At 39.2% G+C, this 22,800-nt stretch overlaps 2 protein-coding genes across 4 annotated transcripts in view; one reads left to right on the plus strand and one right to left on the minus strand.

The window, feature by feature from the left end:
• Positions 1-625: 625 nt before the first annotated feature.
• Positions 626-22,800, minus strand: part of nudcd1 (NudC domain containing 1) — a 117,844-nt gene continuing 95,669 nt past the window's right edge. Inside the window, exons 10-11 of one of the 3 annotated variants that reach the window (XM_051955519.1) lie at positions 16,035-16,084; positions 14,985-15,077 (exon numbers count right to left, since the gene is read on the minus strand). In XM_051955519.1, coding sequence (XP_051811479.1) covers positions 15,000-15,077; positions 16,035-16,084 — 128 coding nt within the window. In that variant the 3' untranslated portion in view covers positions 14,985-14,999. Of the gene's footprint in view, positions 682-14,984; positions 15,078-15,923; positions 16,085-22,800 lie in introns of those variants that run through there. The other 2 variants (XM_051955520.1, XM_051955517.1) reach the window with 2 other exon arrangements.
• On the plus strand, positions 1,265-14,151 carry LOC110960909 (thyrotropin-releasing hormone receptor-like). Its single transcript, XM_022208321.2, has 2 exons — positions 1,265-3,507; positions 6,654-14,151. The coding sequence occupies exons 1-2, from the start codon at positions 2,719-2,721 to the stop codon at positions 7,077-7,079; spliced, it is 1,215 nt and encodes a 404-aa protein (XP_022064013.1). The 5' UTR covers positions 1,265-2,718; the 3' UTR covers positions 7,080-14,151.

Genomic DNA, 22,800 nt, shown 5'->3' on the forward strand with positions numbered 1-22,800 from the left:
TTTTATGGCCATTTTGGATCTTTTTCTGTGTGATTTGTGTCTTTGTGGTCCTTTTGTCTCCTTGTGTGGTAATTTTGTGTCCTTTTCTGATTGTTTTGTGTCTTTTTCTGGTTGTTTTATGTTTTTTTATGGTGATTTGGGGAGTAATTCGGTGAGTCTCCACTCTGCAGTCGACTTCTGTGTTTCTCTGTGTGCAGGTATGATAATACATAGGATTTAAGGGAATCACAACTCTCTTTGTTCTGTGTTTTCTGTGTGCAGCTGAGGGTCTCCTGCAGACTCTGTGGTGTTAAAACACAATCAGACTTCCAGAATTTGAAGTGTGTTTCCATCTTCTTCCACACTGACGGTTCAGAGAAGACTGACATCAAGAGAAGTTCAACATTTGGATGTAAAGAAGCAAACTGACTGTATTCTCCTCCTTTCTTTGTTTGCTGACATGATCCTCTAAATTTAGCTTATTTATATGGGATAAATCAAGTTTCCTGTGACCCAGTGGACGTACAAATGAAGAATCTTCAAGTCTACTGAGTCAGTCTCTGTAAAATTCAGACAGAATTCAGGAAATATTTTGCTGCATCATCTCCGATTTTATTCAGATTTTACCTGTTTGTTGTTTGCTGCATCTTTAAAGTGTCTTTCATTTGATGACATCTGTTGGCGCCATCAAAGCTCCAAACACTACGGAAAGGAAAAAACAAAACAAACTGGACGTTAAGAACAACAGAGACATTAAAATGTCTTTTGAGAATTTCCTTTCAACAAATAAAAGCACCTTTTCCTTTTTGTTGCTTTCAGCTGATGCTTCCCTGTCCTGTGTTTATTTCAAGTACATGTTTGGGAACATTCTTTAAGGCAAAATCAGCCTCATATGTTGGAAAATTCAACATGAGGACAACATGAAAGCAGTTTCTACATATAATACCAACATATACACCCCTATGAATGCTAGTTTTTGTCTCCTATGGATTAGTTTGGAGATAAAATAACAAAAAAATGGAATCTTGTGTTACTAAACTTGCTATGAATCAAATTCTACTGATGTTAGAGCCTCAAAAATTGGTGAAATGTCGACCAAAGACTGTATTTTTAGTAGAAATATGGATCCATTCGTATTTACAGGACCTTTCTGAGGACCATACTACCCTAGTTTGAAAAATTTGTACTTATATTTTATTTTTAGGGGTCAATAATTATTAACTATTGACATTTTATGCAATTTTGACACAGTTTGGACATTTTGGACAAAATTTTATCCTATTTTACACACATTTTGAGTCATTTTTGACAAGTTTCGCATCAAAATACCGACCACACATCAAATTCTACTGATGGTTGAGCCTCAAAAGTTGGAAGAAGGAAACATGGATCCCCTTACGCTTACAGGAACTGTAAGCGTAAGGGGATGAGTAACTGGTTTGAAAATGCTGTACTTTTGTTCATTTTCAAGGTTCAATTTGAGGTTCAAAATTGGAACACTACTGGAGGCATTTGTTTGTGTCCTCAGCAAATTCGGTGGCCGTGAATATTACATTTCTGGAGATATTGAAACTTTTGAATGGCTTTTTAGGTTAAAACGTTTAATTTCGAGAGTGAAAATACAAAAATTCTCAAATATGAAAACATGAAATTCTTTAAATTCGGCTAAAATATTTTACAGAATTCAGTGTGGGGTCCCAAATGACAAAAAAGAACAAATGAAGCAACACTGAGACCAGTAAAGCATTAAAAAAACATACACATTTACAGAGTTATTTCATTAAAGTAGGGTTATTTTGGAGATTTGCAATGATCTCATTTTACAACCTACAGCTCTGGTCTGAACTGGAAAGATAAAATGTTCTTATGGACACTTCATCCTGTTTTACATTCAGCAGTTTCTGATTTCACAAACAGAACTCATGATTAATAAATGAGCTTCTTTTTGCAAATGTGCAGAACAGAAACAGTGTCCAGAGGATTTTCTGCAAACAGACGCACTTTTGGGTTAAATCCATGATGAGAAGCTGCTCAGTTCTTCCTAAGAGGATGTAAATATTGATCAGCTGTGGCTGCACTTCATCACGTTACGAAGCCCACTTTAATAAAGTGGCAGCTTATTGAGTCGAGCTCCTTCCAGCGGCTTTTAATGAACCACACCAGTGTTTTAGAGGCACCTGAAAGTTCTTTTGGCTGCCGTTTCATTCTGAACTCTGATCTCCGCGGCTCGTAAAGTCTCAAAAAAAAAGCGAGAAGACGCACGGAGTGCGATGGTGGCTGGTGTCCAGCTGGTTTTGGAGGAGGGAGGTCTGGTGTGATGATGATGATGATGATGATGATGATGATGATGATGATGATGATGATGATGATGATGATGGGTTAATCCTCTCGCATGCGTACGAGAGCTCGTGCCAAAAGGAAGGCTCAAAACCAAACCGCCATCTGTCCGCCGGACTCAGTTTGTTCTGACGGGAGACGCGGCGCAGCGCTTTTTACGCGCAGCTTCACGGAGGAATCACGGCAGAATCCGAGCAGCTCGGCGTCGGTTAGTGAAGCTTTAAAGAGAATCTCACACCTGCCTTCACTTTTATTCTGCTTAAAGTCGACACGGGCTTCTCCAGAGCTGTAAAGTTTGAGAATTTCTCGCGTTTTTCGTGCGTAAAAGCAGCGCGGCGCGTCAGGAAGCAGATCTCCGCACCGAAAAGTCTCTTTTTTTGATTTCTTATCTGATTTAACAAGATGGACAACTTCACCTCAGCTCCGCAGACGAACCAAACTCTGGGGATCTGGACGGACTACAGCCTCCAGTACAAAGTGATCAGCAGTCTGCTGCTGTTCGTCATCTGCGCTTTGGGAATCGTCGGGAACGTGATGGTGATCCTGGTGGTTCTCACCACCAAACACATGCGGACTCCCACCAACTGCTACCTGGTGAGTCTGGCGGTGGCGGACCTGATGGTGCTGACGGCCGCCGGACTGCCCACCATCACCGACAGCATCTTCGCCTCCTGGGTGTTCGGACACTACGGCTGCCTGTGCATCACCTACTTCCAGTACCTGGGCATCAACGCGTCCTCCTGCTCCATCACCGCCTTCACCATAGAGCGCTACATCGCCATCTGCCACCCCATCAAAGCCCAGTTTCTGTGCACTCTGTCCCGAGCCAAGAAGATCATCCTGCTGGTGTGGGCTTTCACCTCCGTCTACTGCGTCATGTGGTTCTACCTGTCGGACATCCAGCAGCTGGTCTACGACAACATCACCGTGGTCACCTGCGGCTACCGGGTCCCCAGGAGGTTCTACCTGCCCATCTACTTCTTCGACTTCGGCGTGTTCTTCGTGCTGCCGCTGCTGCTCTCCGCGGTTCTCTACGGACTCATCGCCCGGATCCTGTTCCTCAACCCGCTGCCCTCCGTCCACAAGGACAAGAAGAAGAACAACAACGGACCCAACAACCACATCAGCGGCAAGAGCAGCAGCTGCAAGAACTCCAGACACTCCAGCTCCACGGCCACGTCCCGCAGACAGGTGAGAGTCTGACAGGAGGCATTTATTTAGTCTGGATGAGGAGAAAATCTGTGGCAAACACTTCAAAACTCCAGATTCAACGACAGCAATTTACTGTTATTCTGCAGATTTTCCCAGCATTGTAAAATTACAGACCGTGACTGTCAGTAAAACACAAAAACGTCTTAATTTACCTGTTAAACCAAATTAAAAGAAACCCAAACTAGAAAGAAAAACTTGGTATAAATGGTCATTTTTTTTCTTTCACATTTAGCCATAAAATCACACTATTCTTTTAATCAGAAATAAGTAATAAATCCGTTATGTTTGGAGTTATTTGAATGACAAATTATGAATATTAAATGTTAAAAGTGCACATTTTTGCTTGCTTGTTATCAATTTGACCACTTTTCAAAGAAAATCAAAAATCATTTCTTGAAAAACCACCTAGAAAAGCATGATCTGATGTTAAATGTAAAAAAAAAAGAATAAATAAAATACTGGCCAAATCAGTTTTTTTTCCCCCAAATATTGATTCCTTATTTAACTATGTTTGACTATAAAATCACACTAGTATTTACTGTATTAAAATATGGAAAAAACACAATTAAATTGTATTTTACAGATTATTATTTTGCAGTTATTTGAAAGCAAAATTATGGTAGCAGCAGAAAACAGAGAAAATAATTCTATTAACTAATTTTACAGATTTTTTACATTTTGTAGGGGTATATGTTAGTGAGAATATCTAATAAAAATCTAATTAAGAGAATGTATTTACTGGTTGACTTAAAAATTTAAAATGAAAAAAAAACCTCTAAATTATGTCAACATCAAAAATCTATATTTTTACTCATAATGATAGGTTATTTTACATTTTTTACTGTAAAATTATACTGTTTTACTGTATTTAAATGAGTTAAAATACAATTATTTTATAGTTTTCCACAGTTTTTTAATGTGAAAGTATTCTAGAAATTTTTAATATATTTTTTCTGGTGGCCTTGATTTTTACAGTGTAATTCAGTCACACACTGATTTGAATGTTACTTAACTTTAATAGTATTGCTCTCATTTTCACCACATTAAACTGAATGAACTGCGTTGAAATGTCAAAGTACATCACACACTCAAAAAAACTGTAAAATGAATGTAAACCATCATGGAAAATGTTTCCATGTGATTAAATAGTTTTCTTTCAGCAATGAGCTGATTATATTGGTCTGGTTGAATGTACTTGTGTTGAGTTAATTTAATTTATTGGAGTTGATTTGATGTATTAACTGAGTCCGACTTAATTTAATCAAGATGGGCCACTTAATTTTACAGTATTAAAAATTAAAAATATGTACTTTATTGAGTCAACATAGCTTGTTCGTGTTGATCCAGCTTATTTTTCTGGTTACACAACCTGTATTTAAGTTATTGTGACTCAATTTTAGCTCAGTACAAATAAATGTAAAAGATGTTAAGTTGTTGAAGGCGATTAAACATTATTTAATAATGTTAATTTGGAAAAATATATACTACTGTTCAAAAGTTTCGAGTCACTTAGAAATGTCCTGATTTTTTCAATGAAGATAACTTTAAATGAATGATAAATCCAGTGTAGACATTGTTAATGTGGTAAACGACTATTCTAGCTAAAAACAGCTGATTTTTAATGGAATATCTCCATAGGGGTACAGAGGAACATTTCCAGCAACCATCACTGCTGTGTTCTAATGCTACATTGTGTTAGCTAATGGTGTTGAAAGGCTCACTGATGATTAGAAAACCCTTGTGCAGTTATGTTAGCACATGGATGAAAGTGTGAGTTTTCATGGAAAACATGAAATTGTCTGAGTGACCCCAAACTTTTGAATGGTAGTTTACGTGTCGCACTTTTGTTACAGTAACATGCAGTCAATTTTCCATTTTTAATGTACGTTCTGATTTTTTATTTTTTTGCAAAACACTAGGAGCTTATATGCATTGTAATTACGTTAAATATTTCCAATTAGCTCCACTTCTATGGTCTAGAATTGTAGCTAGACATGAGGTCATCACTAAAATAACATAATATTAAAGTAAAGCTGACACATAGGGCATCTTTTCTGTAACAAGTATGTGTACTTTTCATGTTTTAAGTACATTTTTATGATGATAATTAAATACTTTTACTTTGGTAACAGTTTCAATGTTGGATGTACACAATTCACTGATTTAAACAAACCTTTTAGGGATGAAAACATTGTTTTGATGAGTTGGGTCGTCATAGTGAGAAACTGCATTGTTAGCTGCTTTCTATTATTTTAGCTGTGTATTAAGCTTTTGCTTAAGTCTGTAGTTAGCTTTTTTAAAAATAGCTGTGTATTAAGCTGTTTTCTATGACTTTAGATAAGTAGTTAGCGTCTTTTTAGGGGCATAGCTGTGTTGTTAGCTGATCTTCTGTTACTTTAACTGTGTTTGGAGCTTCTATAACTTTAACTGCATTGTTAGCTTCTCCTATGACTTAGCCACATTGTTAGCTTCTTTCTATACCTTTAGCTGCATTATTAACCTCTTTCCATGGATTTGGTGATGTGGTTAACTTCTGTCTATAACTTCCGCGGTGCAATTGCGTTGTTATTCAGTTACTTTAGCTGTGTTAACTTCTTTCTATAGCTTTAGCTGCATTATTAGCTTCTTTCTATGGCTTTGGCTATGTAGTTAGCTTCTTTCTATAGCTTTGGCTGCATTATTAGCTTCTTTCTATGGCTTTGGCTATGTAGTTAGCTTCTTTCTATAGCTTTGGCTGCATAATTAGCTTCTTTCTATGGCTTTGGCTATGTAGTTAGCTTCTTTCTATAGCTGCCTGTGTAGTTAGCTTCCTCTATAAGTTAGCCACATTGTTAGCTTCTTTAATGACTTAATCTGTGTAGTTATGTAGTTTTTCTACGACTTGAAGGGTTTGGAAGCAGAGTGGTCTGACCGACTCTCTAGTTTTTGAGAAAATGGCTTCAAAGTCTTGTGTTTTCAAGAATGAGCCAACATTTGAAGCTCCACTGTAATAGTATATTTGGGTTGTTGTGGGTTAGACCACATTGCCACTAAAATCTAGACCATAAAATATTATAGAAATTATATAAAATTCAAAACTTTTTCTCTCAGTATCAGCTCTTGTTTCTCCTCGTCGTCCTCTGCAGGTGACCAAGATGCTGGCGGTTGTGGTGATCCTCTTCGCCATGCTCTGGATGCCGTATCGCACTCTGGTGGTGGTCAACTCCTTCCTGGACCCGGCCTACCTGGACACCTGGTTCCTGCTCTTCTGCCGGATCTGCATCTACCTCAACAGCGCCATCAACCCGGTCATCTACAACGCCATGTCGCAGAAGTTCCGCGCCGCTTTCCGCAAGATCTGTGGCTGCGGCGGGAAGTCGTCGGACAAGCCGGCCGCCTACAGCGTGGCGCTCACCTACAGCGCCGTCAAGGACACGTCGATGGTGGAGAGCACCGACCACTTCACCACCGAGCTGGAGGAGCTCACCGTCACCGACGACCTGCTGTCCGACCAGAAGATGATGTTCTCGGACCCCTGCGTGTTCGGAAAGGGGAACTACAGTGATGCCTGAGGTTCAGTTGAATTCAGAAGGGACGAATCTGCAGGTCAGTGGAGGATTAAACACTTTGAAAATGGAGCCTGTTAAGTGGGAATATGGTTTCCTGCTGACCTTTCTGAAGCCGATCTGCTGCAGATGGAGATGTAAACACTGATTACAGCCGCTGATACAGTGTGTGAAGCCAAACATGCTCTTCATGGAGAACGATCCCGGACATTGTTAAGTCATAAACAGCGACAGATAAGAACATCTTATCGCACAGCTGGACCTTCCCACATAATGTCGATGTACGAGTCAACAAAGGCTGAATGTGAACTAAAACACCATTTATCTCAAGTCACAGACTCATTTGTGGTCTTTAAAGCTGTTGCATGGAACGCTGCAGGCTCCAAAAGGTAAAAATGTATGTTTGTTTTACCCCAAAGGATATCAGAGACAGGAAAAACAGCCCCACCTCCGGCTTCAGTGCTTCAATTCACGGTTTTTACACGAGTGAGTCAGCTGAACTGCACATAAAAACAGTTCAGGTTGGGTCATTCTTCTCACCCAGACTTTGGAAATCAGAAGAAAAGTGCAGCTTTAATGAGTGCTCATCCCCCTCTTGGTTTCAGAGCTGCTGGTCCATTAAAGGGTGAGTCACACATGAACCTTCACCGACAAAACCGACCACGTTTGGAAACTGGAGGCTGAGATTCACTCGGCATTAGATGTGTTGATGTTATGATTAGTTTTATCCACTTGCAGACGTTTGCTTACAAACGGGAGCAACAGAAGTACAAAAAGCAGTTTGTAACTTGAATTCAAAAAGTGCCATAAATCAGTTTATCAGGTGTTATCTAGTTTCTAAAAAGGCATTAATCATAGGGTGGTTAAAAGTTGGCATCCATGGCTGTATATAGATAATATTTTTTATAATTTGCAACTTTCAGGTGACCTGATGACCTTTTGGTTGCTGTGTTTTCAGTTATTCCCGATGATTTTCATGAAATCAAACCCAATGTCTGATATTATTTATGGTCACTAATAAGTCTGTGTTCTATAATTACCTTTTACACCTATCTTGACCAGGATCCTTAGTTTTTTCACTTAGTTCTGCCCATTTCTCAGCTGCAAAAAAGGTCATTAGGACATATTTGATCTCACAGATTCCCCACATCTGAGCTGAGATTGCTGAAAACTGTTGTTTGACATAACAGCAAACTACAGAAAATGCTTTGAAAAAGGTCCATCTGATGCATTTATTATTTTCTGAATTCAGGAAACTTTTAAAAACAGTAAAATTCCCCAAACTCCTGTATCTCTAAACTATATTTTCGAGCAAATAACATATTTCGGATACAGTGAACCCTCACTATAACGCAGTTCACCTTTCACGGCTTCGCTGTTTCACAGATTTTTTTTGTACAGTTTTTTTATGCTTTTTTTGTGTCCTGCATCCTGATTGGCTAAGGGACTGACCAACGTGAACAGTCTCCGCGCCTCGTCTCCTCTGCCCTACAGGCCAGCGCTGCCTGCTGTGGAGCGCTGGATCATTTCTCTCCTTGGTCTCCATGTAGTGAGACACCCTGAAAGACGGAGCCAACAGAGCAGCCTTATTCTTTTCCCCTGCCGTCAACCGGACAGTGGACGTGGTCCCCAGCCATCTCTGGCCACCGCAGCCGCGTTCCCCAGGAGAAGAGCGCCGGCGCGAGCCTTCCCCACCCCCGACTGCTCCAATTGATTCAGCCGGCCCGCTCTCTGAGGCAAGAGTACCGCCGCGGCGTCCACCTGGCTGCAGCTGCAGCGCTTCCCCAAGTGCAGTATTGTATAATAACTGTAAAAAATAAAGCTGACTACTTCACGGATTTCGCCTATCACGGGTTCTTTTTGGAACGTAACCGCCGCGATAAACGAGGGTTCACTGTATGGGAGACGCCAGTGTTTACAAATAGTGACGTCACGAAGTCACGTGATTACGGCGCTGGTTGGCAAGAGGAACCAGAGGAACAATGGCTGATGATAGCAATGCGAACTATCCTTTCGTGAAATTGTCCGATTATGCTCAATCCTTATCACCTGAGGCCCGACAAATATACATGAGTAAGCTGAGACATCAGGGAAACAGTAAAACCTTGCCAGATCCCTACAATTTGAAGACTGGGTGGGTTGACGATCCTTCATTGTGGCCGGACATTTCCTTCACCGACATTTATTTTTACTTGATTGACACCGCTGGGCAGTTCACCCACCCAAAAATATATAATTATGAATTAAAAATAATATATCTTCTGTTAATCTTCAACAAGATGTCAAAGAAACGCCAAGAAGTTGCTGTATTTTTTGTCTGCAGTACGGCTTCTATGTAACAGTAACAGACGCACAGCATTGGTGATCGAAAATAGGACAATTCTAAAAAACGATCGCTAGACGCATACAGAAACAAATATGGTTACAAATAGGAGGCTGCTGGCTTAAGGAGATGTTATTGAATATGCTTCATTCGACTTTAGTATACTTTCATCGCCTAAAAAGCGATCGGTAACACATGATAACACTGAACCAAACCGAAAGTGTAGAGATCGCTTCACGCGAAGGATGCGACACTAAATCAATATCTTTTGGTAAATACGCTCAAAGTTAGACATACTAAACATGCTAAACTGTTGAATAGTTTACCTGAAGAAAAGTGGGAGCCACAAACACGATCTCTGCTGCTTACTGGGGTACAATTTTTCCTGTTGATGGCTGAAGCCACCGCCATCTTCTCTCTCCTGACATCGGTATTTGGTGAAATTTCAAGCCTGATCCCTTCTCAAAACGCTTCGTACAACCAACAACTACACACGCTATTACCACTGTGGTAAATACATGTGCAATTTCATTCATGAAAAGCGATAACTTTACGTATTTGTTTCAAACCCGATACCGTTCTCGTAGCAAGCCGTTATGTTACTGCCGGTTCTTGCCAACCAGTAGCAGTCTTGTACCACGTGACCAGAGCAAATGACGACACGCTGGCGTCTCCCATACTGTGTGATTATATTTTGATAACTAATGTAGTTTTATCACTTCCACTCACTCAATCTTACCTGAAACTGACTTCTGCTTTTAAAATAAAACAACTCTGGTCCACAGGAAACAAAGCATGCATGGACTCTTATGCAACTGTAATTTTATCTGAATAATCGTCTGGGCCAACCAGAACTTTGCAGACAGAGGGAGGATGCAGTTTTCCAGTGCTCGCAGAACTGATTCAATAAATGATGATGAAGGTGGAGATGAGACTGTCAAAACTCGGTCATTGTGCATTAATTTATAAATTTAATAACTCTCAAACTGACAAATATTCCCTGGTATTCTGGGGGAAAGTCCGGTTTCTGGTTTGTGCAATTAAAGCTCACATCTGAGCCATTTTAGGGCAGAAAGGGATTGTTTTCATGGAGAAAACTACTACATATGTAAGTTTTATACACATAAAATAGTCTTTAGGCATCAAATCAGCGATCTAAGAGGGACTTTTAGATCAATTATGACCGCTGATTGGTGGTTTTCTAGTCACCAAACGAATGCAAAAACGCAGATTTGTCCAGATTCTTTCAATTTATTTCAGATTTTCAAGGGGTTTTATTAATGGGCATGGACCAGAAATCCTCCGAGGATGAACTTACAACCAATTAAAACATTAAAATGTGTGATGTGGCTGACAAATATTAAATTAACTGTCCTGAGGAAACATAAGGAGCTGCTATTGATTAGTTTAGGGGCAAAATTATGCCAACAGTCAAACAGAAAATTAACATGAAGACCTACCAATGCATAGTTCGACCTCCTTCCATCTGGAACATTGTACGTAAAGATGGATGAACCCTCAACGTCGTCACCACTTAGTTTCCTGAAGATCAGTATTGACGCTCCAACCAACTAAACGGAATTCTCAACCAGCTTTCCTGTAGGATTACGTTTGTAACATATCACAGAAATGCGAATCAACATATATTTGCCATTTATTTTATAGCTTCACTGTCGCTCCTTTTCAGCCAATCAATAAGATATTACATAGGGTGGTACTTATCACCATGGTAACCAACAAAATCGAGGAGAAGCTTCAAACATGTGGTGAAATAGTCGAATTTTAACACAAATCATGACTTTTTTTCTAAGCTTCTAACCAAGCCAGAAAATGAAACTTATTTCTGACGCTGAAACATGAACCCTGATCCTCCAGGTGAAAGCCCGGTCTCTGGTTTATGCCTCCGTCCTCCCCCTCCTGCATTGTAAGGAGGATTTTGTGGCTCTTTCCCACCACACTGTTTGACAGGTGACAAATGCAATTTAGTTAAAGGCGCAATTACGTTCCCCTCAACACATAATTGAGAGAAGCTGTTTAGCTGTAAAGGAATGTACTTCTGTGGAGACTCAGAGTTCCAGCTGCAAGTGGGTGTCCTTAATTTGGCATTACTTCAGCTATACAGACCAAAACTGTTCAACGTACCAGGCTGTAAATATGTTTATTTCTGCTGTTAAGGTGGACATTTTAACATGGAGATTGACTCACATTTAGAGGCTGCCTCAAGTGGTCATTCCAGGAACTGCAGGTTGGCTTCATTTTTTTTTTTTTTTTTAAAATCCTGGAGGTTGCTGCTCGATCTGAAAAACATCTGGACCAAAATGTTTTCATTCACAGCTTAAAAAATCCTTAATAATGCCTGGTCCAAAGTGATTTCAAAGCATTTCTTTTGGGTGAGATCAGAAGTTCTCCAGAGACGACATTGAACAGTGATGTTACACCCTTTTACATCACTGTATCAAGAAGCGACGACACAAGAAGTTTAACCTTCGGAGGCTGATATTTTAATGACTTTCTCCAGTTAAACTCCTTTTATTTACCTCATTAACATGTCTTTATGGTGCTTTTTTAAAAATAACTAGATGTCCACGCCATGGCTGAGTTTTCCACCTTAAACCTGTAGTTTACCAATGACAGCCTCAAAAACACGGTCAGACTTCCACTTTTTAATACAAACCTGAAGAACCAATATGGTTCCAATGTTTATGGTCGAGTTATTCCAATATTACCACTTTCCACTGAGTAGTTTTTCAGTGCTGGAAGGGGTTAGTGTTGAAAGACTTCATAGATCTGCATATTCTATAAGAAACAGCAATGTAGACTTACATCTGAGCCATTTTAAGTCAGTTTGATTTGCAGAAATGAGTATTTAGGTGTCAATCAGTGATTTTAAAGTGATTTTTAGATGAGTTATGACTCGATTGGTGGTTTTCTAGCCTAACATCATCAAATAAATGCAAAAATGTACATTTGTCGAGAATCTTTCAGTTTATTTTGGGTTGTCAAGAGGTTCTGTTAATGGACCAGAATTCCTCAGAGGATGAACCTACAACCTATTAAAGAAGAGACGACATAAGAAGTTAAACCACTGGAGGCTGACGTTTTAATGACTTCCTCTAGTGAGAAATTCAGTTTTTTATCTTTTTAACATGTCCATCTAGTGGTTTTTTTTATTTTTTTGTAGAAAATAGAAGTAGAAGTCAACACCATGGCTGAGTTTTACCACCTTAAACCTGCAGTTTACCAATGACAGCCTCAAAAACACATTTTCAGATGTCCAGTTTTTTTTATACAACCCTAAAGAACCAATCATGTTAGGGCCTTCTGGTTCCAACATTTATGGCAGAGTTACTCCAATATTACAAATTTCCATTGAGTAGTTTTACAGTGCTGGGAGGGATTAGCACTGAAAGACTTCATAGATTTGCAAAATGCAGTCAAAGCAACAATGTAGACTTACATCTGAGCCATTTTAAGGCAGAAAGGGACTGTTTTCATGGAGAAAATGAGTCTAATAAACAGAAATGAGTTTTTATGAGTCAAATTAATGATTTTAGAGGGATTTTTAAATGAGCCATGACTCTTGATTGGTGGTTTTCTAGTCATTCATCATCAAATGAATGCAAAAATGTAAATTTGTAAGACTCTTAAAGCTTATTTTGGATTTTCAAGGGGTGCTATTTATGGGGATGGACCAACATTTCTTTGAGGATGAAACTACAGTCAAAGCAAGAAAATGCAAAAAGACTTAAAGTGTGGTTGTTTGTTCTTCTTTTCAAGAGACTAAACCATCTCTTTCTGGTACTACTGACATCATAGCTGACAAACATATCAGTTTGTTGTTGTTGTTGTTTTTTTTTTATCCCAATGGCATTTCCTTGTCTGGTCATCAAATTAAACCCATATCAGATAGATGCATTTCTACGTCTTCTTACCAAGCAACAAGTATAATCCACAGCTTTGGTGTCAACTTCTGAACCCTCTAGAAAATGCCTTATTAGACACTCTTCTATGATTATTCTAGATTCTGTCCTACATTAATAAGAGCTTCTACTTCCTGTTTGAGCTGCAGCGGTGGTTGTACAGACTGTATGTGTGTAGTAGTGTTGCAAAGGTTCAATGTAACATATAGAGTCTGCTGATGTAGTTTGGCTGCAGCATCAGTGGTTTCCAGCCGGCAGAGTGAACTTTTAGTGCTTCGGTCTGTGTGTTCTGTAACATGTGAACCGTGGATTTAACAAACCATCGCTTTTGCTGAACATGGCTGCTGTGATGTTTACTGCTGCTGTTGTTTCTACCAGATCAGTGACTGTTTATGAATTTCTGAGGGCAGCCTGACACACGGGGAGGTTAAATTGGGCAGCGAGAGCAAACACAGCGCAGGAAGAAGCTCCGTTCGCTGCTGAATGTGGGAAATAACAGCCAGTGTTCGTTTAATTGTACCAGCACTGCACATGCCTTCGATATCGGTAGAGTCACGCTTCCATGTGTGTTCCCTGTGTATCTAAAGTGATGTTATTTATGGCAACTCTACTGTTTGTCAGGCGAGAAACAGAAGTAAGTATTTTTATGCCACTCTTGCTTTCATTATTACCTGTTAAAACTTTATGAATATTCTTTTGTGGCGTAATGTTTGGAAGCTGCTGCATTGTTCTTGCTTCTTAGATTAATGTGATCCTGTGAATATGCTGAATGGCTAACTAGACATTGTTCATTTGTACATTTTGTCTATGTTGAAAATAAAGTTATTTCTGGGCATACAGGACATTATGTTTTTTTCTTTGAATGTATTTTATCTTGCAGAAGCTTTTATTTTTTTCCCCCAAATGTCATTTTCATATGAGTTATGACCCTTGATTGGTGGGTTTCTAGTCTGACATCATCAAACAAATGGAAAAAATGTACACTACTGTTCAAAAGTTTGGAGCTACCCAGACAATTTCATGTTTTCCATGAAAACTCACACTTTTATTCATGTGCTAACATAACTGCACAAGGGTTTTCTAATCATCAATGAGCCTTTCAACACCATTAGCTAACACAATGTAGCATTAGAACACAGGAGTGATGGTTGCTGGAAATGTTCCTCTGTACCCCTATGGAGATATTCCATTAAAAATCAGTCATTTCCAGCTAGAATAGTCATTTACCACATTAACTATGTCTGGATGGGATTTATCATCCATTTAAAGTTATCTTCATTGAAAAAAAAATGCTTCTCTTACAAAAATAAGGACATTTCTAAGCGACCCTAAACTTTTAAATGTGCTGTAAATTTGTCTGGAATCTTTCAGTTTATTTTGGATTTTCAAGTGGTTCTGTTAATGGGCCAAAATTTCTTTGAGGAAGAACCTGCAACAGTCAAAGCAATAAAATCTGTGACGTAGCTCTTAGAAAATGCAAAAGGATTTGAAGTGTGATGGTTTTTTCTTCTTTTCGAGAGACTATACCATCTAGTTCTGGCACCAAAATAGTGGTAATTATTCTGTACTTCCTGTCCTCATCTCCTCTCTAAACACCCACACAGCAGGACTGGGTTTCAGTCAAAAAGCAGAAAGAGAAGATTCAAAATGAAAAAATTCCAGTGTTTCTTCTTATTCAGTGGATCAAATACAAGTCCAATATATAATAATATATCTAAGTGGTGGTTTAAAACTGACTCTCGACACCTCACTGGTCAGTTCCTGCAGAAAACCCAAAAAGAAAAAGATGGAACAAACACAAACAGGTGAAAGTTTACATTTTTAACCTTAAGCTCCACATACAAGACAACAAAAGACAGCTTCAAAGTTAGGAAAGTGAAGTCATTGTGGAATTGATTCAAACCTGCTTTCTGTCTAACAGCCAGCAGGGGGCAAAAATATGATTGTACAGAAGTCTATGAGAAAATGAGCTGACTTCTCACTTGATCAGTTGCTTTAATACATTTAAAAAAATAGTTTATGGTCTCTAATGCTAGTTTTAAGCCTTCTTCAATGAGGCAGGATGCTCATTTAGTAAATTATGGTTCCACTTGAAGTAAAATAGACACTTAAACAGAGTATGTCTTAGGGTGGGGCTGGCTTATCATTAAAAAGCTGCTATTATATGCATAATGTCCATAAGTTCTCAGTCAGATCCATAATCTAATTTCAAAAAAACAAGATGGTGACAGACAAATTTCAAACTTAAGGCTTTCCAACTGCTTTCCACAAACCAGTAGGGAACACACTTTGGCACATTGGCTAATCCATTTTTGATTTAAAGTCTATGGATGTACACAACAAAAATCCCAATACATGTTAAAGTGAAGTATAAATATACCCAATAAATACTTTTTCTTTCAAACAAAACGTTGAACTTGCTAAGAACAAGAACACACTCAACCTTAAACCCTGTTGCGGCTGTAACTAGCTTGACTGATAGCTTATAGTAGCTAATGTTAGCTGACTTTGGGTGAATAGTTTATTTAACTGATATTACTGTATCAGTTTGTTAATTTTGTGACCGTTCTTTACATTTTAGTGTTTATTGTCTTTGGTTTAAGGCTGAACTGAGAAGTATTTTTAGATTAACAACAGAATAAATGACCATGTATGATGTGAAAATGCACCATTTAACAGATTTTTTTTGTACATCTTCACTGTTTTGGTCTCATTCACCTGGTTTCTATCAGGCCGTAGCAGCTGAAGAGTCAGAGTTTTCTCAGGAGCTGGTGGAGACCAAAACAGAGCCAAAAGAGAGAGAATGTCAATTAAATTGTCACAAACGCTAATGTTGCTCATTATCTGTTGGATGTGTCAACCATTTGCTGTTTTCTAACCGTGGACACACAACAGAAAACTAAATGTCGGAATACAAGATGGCTCAAAGTTGCTCATTGGCACACACAGCGAAAGTTTTATTCAAGCTTCCTTTAATTCAATTCAGTTTTTTTTAATATAGTGCTAATTCACAACATAAGCCATCTCACATCGTTAGGTAAAGAACTTACAGATTTTAAACAAAAAACAGAAAACCAAACAATCCAGTGCTGGTTTTGGATTCTCTACGCAAGTGATCTGCAATGGCGGGAAAGAACCAAAAAAATACAACCCAAACAAACAAAAACCCCTCCCTTTAATAAGGTACCTAGATGTTATGCATTCCTTCACAATTTTTGGGCCAATAAAACATTCTCATTAGCATTCCCGCTAAGTTTAACCTGTAGGAGGCATGCACCCCTAGTGGCAAACAGTAATTATTAAAGAACGTTAAACATAGTGGTTATGTTATTTATCTATCAACATCTTTCCAACCAATCAAGTGGTTGAGCTGCTAAGGTTAGTGACTGATCTAATGGGGATTCTAGCGTAGCACCTTTTTGCAGGTAGCCTGGCTTCTTGAGTGTACCAACTGGGGTCGCTGGAGCCGGTACTTGGGTACCTGGTGTTGCTGGAGGACCTTTGGGTTCTGTGGGACCTTTGGCACCTGGGGGACTCTGGGGACTTGACTACCGGTTGAACATTTTAAATGCACTTGTGCTCATAAGTTTACATAACGTGGGAAAATTTGTGAAATACTGTCCATTTTTTCAGAAAATGTGTTTGATCATGGATAAAACTTTTCCTTCATTTAGGGTTAGTGGTCAGACAAAGTTATTATCACGCAATTGTATTTGCTCTGATCATTCATTTTTTTCAGTAAAGAATGGTACATATTTGACTAAATCTGCCAGGGTATGTAAACTTATGAGACCAACTGTACTTTTAATGAACAGCTAGTCAAATGTAACCCTCTTTCTTACATACATCCAATTTTTTCCAGTTTTTCAGAGTCTGTCTTGGTAGCAGTAGGATAAGAAGGTAATTTCTTCCCTTCAGCAACATTTTCCGCTCCTGGGGGATCCCGAGGCGTTCCCAGGCCAGATGAGATATATAATCCCTCCACAGAGTTCTGCACAAAGGAGCAGTGACTCTATTCTTCACCTTATCTCTAAGTGTGAGCCCAGACACCTCATGGAGGAAACTAATTTCGGCTGCTTGTATCTACAATTGCCCAGAGCTTTTGGTCATTGGTGACGGTTGGAACAAAGATCGTCTGTTGAATCGAGACCCTTAGTTTCAGGCTCGGTCACCTTTGAACCAATCCATCCATCTGAAGCTCCATTTTCCACTTTCACGCTCCATCTACCAACTCCCTGCTGTAGTACTGGTGCTGCTCCATATGATTTAATATTTATGGACTTCACAGATCCAGTAAATCATATTCATGTAGTGTTTTGACATTCTGTGACAGCCGACTGTGATAGACTGGAAATCTGAATTTAATACGTAAATTTATCAAAACAGCAGCTCCTGATCAATCCATCACCGTTTATTACGATGCCAATCATTTGCATTCCGACTTGTGATTTACTTTAGGAGGGAAAAAAAAAACATTTCTCTCCAATGAATGTAAATTCTGTCAGCGAGCATTAAGTTTCCCCCAGCTGGTGATTCACCAGGAATAAGCTGCATGAGTGGAATTTCAAAAAGGCTCCATAGAATTTTTCTGGAGCATAACTAACGTCTTGATGTGAGCCTCAACCTTTGAGCGGAGAAAATCCAGAGGTGAGAACAGCGATAAAGCAGTTGAGAAAGAAGACAGACAGTCCACGGAAACGCATTAACCTTTGGCTGGTTCTCTGATGCTGATCTGTTATCGTAGCCTCTGTTCACGTAGTGTCTGGAAGTGGTTCACAGCGAAGGACGGCTGTGATTAGACCTCACATAAAGGGATCACTTCAGACAAATTACAAAAAAATCACCTCTAATAGCTTCAGGTTTACGTACCGACGCCTTGAGATACATTGCAATCAAAATAAAGGTGCATGGCGCCCTACAACAAGAAGAAAACTAAGATTGGGTTTCCAGTGTCCATGCTACCATACTACAGTCAGGTCCATAAATATTTGGGCACAATTTTTCAGTATTTCTGCTCTGTAAACCACCACAGTGAATTTGAAATGAAACAGTCAAGGTGTGCTTTAGACTTTCACCTTTAATTTGTGGGTATTTACATCCAAATCAGGTGAACGGTGGAGGAATTACAAAACAACTTATATGAACCCTCCACCTTTTAAACGGACTTAAAGGAACTTTACGAACCAACATAATCATCAAATAAACTATCACTTTTAATATTTGGTTGTCTGAAGTCTGGAACCCACAGAAATCACCAGATGCTGGGTTTGGTCACTGGTGATGCTCTGTCAGGCCTCTACTGCTGCTGCCTTCACTTCCTGGTTGTTCTTGGGGCATTTCCCTTCAGTTTTGTCTTCAGCAAATACAGCTCGCATGGATTCAGGTCAGGTAACTGACTGAGCCATTTCAGAACATTCCACTTCTTTGCCTTAAAAAAAACTCTTTGGTTGCTTTCTCAGTATGCTTCAGGTCATTGTCAATCTACACCGTGAAACACCGTCCAATGAGTTCTGAAGCATTTGGCTGAATATGAGCAGAAAATTTAACTAAACACTTAAGAATTCATTATCAGCAGTCACATCATCAATAAATAGAGGAGAAACAGTTCCACTGGCAACCATACATGCCCACACCATGATACTACCACCACCATGCTTCACTGATTGGGTGGCCATGCTACTACTGCCACCATGCTTCACTGAAGATGTGGTAGTAGCCATGATACTACCACCACAATGCTTCACTGATGATGTGGCCATGATACTACCACCACAATGCTTCATTGATGAGGTGGTCATAATACTACCACCACAATGCTTCATTGATGAGGCGGCCATAATACTACCGCCACCATGCTTCACTGATGAGGTGGCCATGATACTACCGCCACCATGCTTCACTAATGAGGTGGTATGATCTGGATCTTGAGCAGTTCCTTCACTCCTCCAGACTCTTCTCTCATTCTGGTACATCATCTATCTTTGTCTCATCTGTTCATAGAATGTTGTTCCAGAACTGCTCAGGCTCTTTTAGATGTTTTTTTAGTTCTCAAATCTAGCCTTCCTGTTTATGAGGCTCACCAATTGTTTCCACCTTGTGGTGAACCCTTTGTATTCACTCTGGTGAAGTCTTCTCTTAATTGTTGACTTTTACCTCCTGGAGAGTGTTCTGGATCTGGCCGACTGTTGTGAAGGGGGTTTTCTTGTCATCAACCACACTTGTTTTCTGTGGTCTTCTGGGTCTCTTGTCATTGCTGAACTCACCAGTGTGTTCTTTCTTTTTAAGAAACAGTAGATTTGGCCACACCAAGTGTTTTTGGTGTCTCTCTGATGGGTTTGTTTTGATTTTTCAGCCGAATGATGGCTTGTTTCACTGATAATGACAGCTCTGTGGACTCCATATTGAGAGTTGGCCAAAAGCAAATACCACTCTTGAAATGAACTCTAGACCTTTATCTGCTCCTTGTAAAATAAATAATGAGGAAATAACACACACTTTTCCACATGAAGACAACATGGAAGCAGTTTGTAACTTTGCGCCAACATCTGGACTCCTATGAACACCAGTTTTTGTTCTCCACCAATGAGTCCACATCAATATTTAGTCAAAATAACTAAAAACTGCAACCTTGTCTTGTCAAACTTTCCACACATCAAATTCTGCTAATGATAGAGCATCAAAAGTTGGTGAAATGTCGACCAAAGACTGTATTTTTAGTAGAAACATGGATCCCTCCATATATATATATATATATATATATATATATATATATATATATATATATATATATATATATATACTTACAGGAAGTTTCTGGGGAGCCAGTGCCAATCTCTTTTGAAGATTTTGTACTTTTTTTTCATTTTCAAGGGCCAAGAATTAAATAAACTGACTTGTGCTGGAGTCAGTTAATCACTTCAAGCTGCTGGAAACTATTCTGTCTGTGTCCTCACCAAAGTTAATGGCTGTGGGAGTTTTATTTTTGGAGATCTTGAACCCTTAAAATAGCTTCTCAGATAAGATGCTTTTTCTTTTAGGGTGAAATTACAAAAAAAAATCACAGATGTTAAAAGATAAAATTCACGAAATTCAGCCCAAATTTGGACAGAACTTAGTTTTGGTCCCAAATAACAAATAAGAAACAAGTAAATGTATTAATTATGTGGTCATAAGATTGACTCATGGTGAAAAAAAGCATGCCTCATGATTTACTTTCAGTAGTAAAAACTGTTGTTCTGACCAAATTTAATTGCATTTAATCTCAATATTGTGAAAAATCCATTATTTAAATCTAAAAACATCAACCTCATCGTCACCAAAGTAAATGCAACTCATTTTCTGGGGACCAAACCATTCAGTTCTTTCAGTCTTAGTCACAGTTATTGTGTTTTTCAAAAAGAAGTATTGCTATTGTTACTCCTGGCTAGTCTGAAAGCTCTCAGCGAGGTTGATTTGAACTGTTCAAGGCTGCAGAGCAGATTCCAGCAGCAGTAGAATATGTTGTAATCTGGATAAAAGGAATTAAAGGAAGCAGAACTTTAGCTCCTTCAGTAATCTATTGTCTGTGTGGAACACTGCCACTCAGTAAGTGGACTGTTTGACCTGCAGGAAATAGGTTTTGTGTTGTTCCTGTAAAAGCTCGGAAATCGATGCCGCTGTGTTTTCCAAGCAGCTCTAATGCCACGCGTAATGATCCGACATGTTCTGATTTACCGTGGCATTGATCTGCGAAGGTCAGAAGAAAAATCTGTTTGAAATGTATTTGACGTGCAAACATAATAACAAAGAGAGAGAAACCTTGGTCTTTGCGCTTCACATTGAGTTTTGTGAACACCTCCTCCTCCCCCATCCAAAGGCTCTGCTCAGAAAACCACAAAGAGAGTGAAGAAAGGGGAAAGATAATTTGCTTATGAAGCCGGTGGAGCATTTAGAGTAGTTTCTGGTGGCATTAGTGGAAAAACAGTCATTCATTTTCAGGGATCAACACCACTCTTATACATTTTTGTTAATTATAAACCTACAGCAAGCTGCTAGTTAGCTTAGCGTCAATGCTCGTGTTATTCAGTCTGTGTATGTCTTGCATATTGTGTACTGTCTGGTAATAATATGCACATTGTCTGTATATAATAGAACTTCTGTATTGTCATTACAAAGGTGCAGCGAAATTAGTCAATGATCTTTTCGTGCATAAATAAATACAAAGTGTGTATAATGTAATATAATATGTGTAGCCTGTATTGTTCAAGAGTCACCAGTTGCCCAATTAGACTGTTAATGATACTAAAAACATGAAGTGGCGTGTCATGAAGTGGAAACTTAAATTTAAACCAATAAACAAGGACTGGGTGCATCATTGTGTTTTCATGTCGTTGCCGTTGTTCACATCCATTAGCTTCTCTCTTGTTCTCCGTGCTCACATAAACTATATTTTAATACAGCTAAAATCATAATTAAGCTGTTCTCATTCACATCATTTTCTGTTTCTGTTGTAAAAAAGCAGATTATGGATTAAACAGTGATGCAACCAGTTAAGACATAGCAGTCGCATGAATTCCAAGCCAACCTTTGCAGCAAATAAATTGTATTTATAATGTTGTCCGACAAACTTATCAAATGCAAGAGTTGAACAAAACAATATTTCCGTGTGAAATGATCACTTGGAGAAATTGTTAGAACTGTTTTTATCCATGCTTTCAATCACAGACAAATGAAGAGTCTTCTTCCTGAAGGGGGCGGGGCCAGCAGCAGCTCAACTTTATTTAAAGCGACAGACACTGTAACCAGGGGTGGACAGGCCATCTGGCATACCGGGCAAGGTCCCGGTGGGCCAGTTTCAAGTGGGGCTGGTCAACAGGTTCCCCGGAACCCCCGTTCAGTAAATTGTAATGACATTTTAAATTTCACGGGTCGCTTCTATTATCCCAGCACAGCTTTTCCAGTGTTTACGTTGTTGGTTATCAGCTCAGGAAACACACAGACCAATTACATACGAATTCAGGCATCCCACGTGACGATACTCAGCCAATGAAATCTCTGCATTGTAGCCGCTAAGCAAGCTCAGCATTCAGAAAACAGTTTAGAGGCAAAGGACAGACAAGAGGACAGAGTAGATAGAAAAACAAATAACGCGACACTGAGAAGAAAGTAGCCCTGCACATGCTGATTATGCTCGGCTAAACATACAGTTATGAGGCAGTTTTCTGAACTATGAATATAATCTAAACTAAATATCGTACCAGACTGACCAATGAGCTCCAAATGTGTTTGAGAACGACCCTGACACCATTCAGACCACGATTCAAAATACTGACAGGACAACCTGCAGCTCAGTTCTCCCATTAAGCAGCAGGGATATAAGGAGAGAGATATAAGACTGGAAAAAATGTGAAAGTGTTCAATTCAGTGGCGGATCTTCCGTGGGGGCACGGAAAAAAAATTTCGTTGGAAATTCTGATTTCCGATGCTCCTGAACACAACTTCATTG

This window comes from Acanthochromis polyacanthus, chromosome 11 (assembly GCF_021347895.1).
Source record: "Acanthochromis polyacanthus isolate Apoly-LR-REF ecotype Palm Island chromosome 11, KAUST_Apoly_ChrSc, whole genome shotgun sequence".
In the NCBI taxonomy this organism is placed as follows: domain Eukaryota; kingdom Metazoa; phylum Chordata; class Actinopteri; family Pomacentridae; genus Acanthochromis; species Acanthochromis polyacanthus.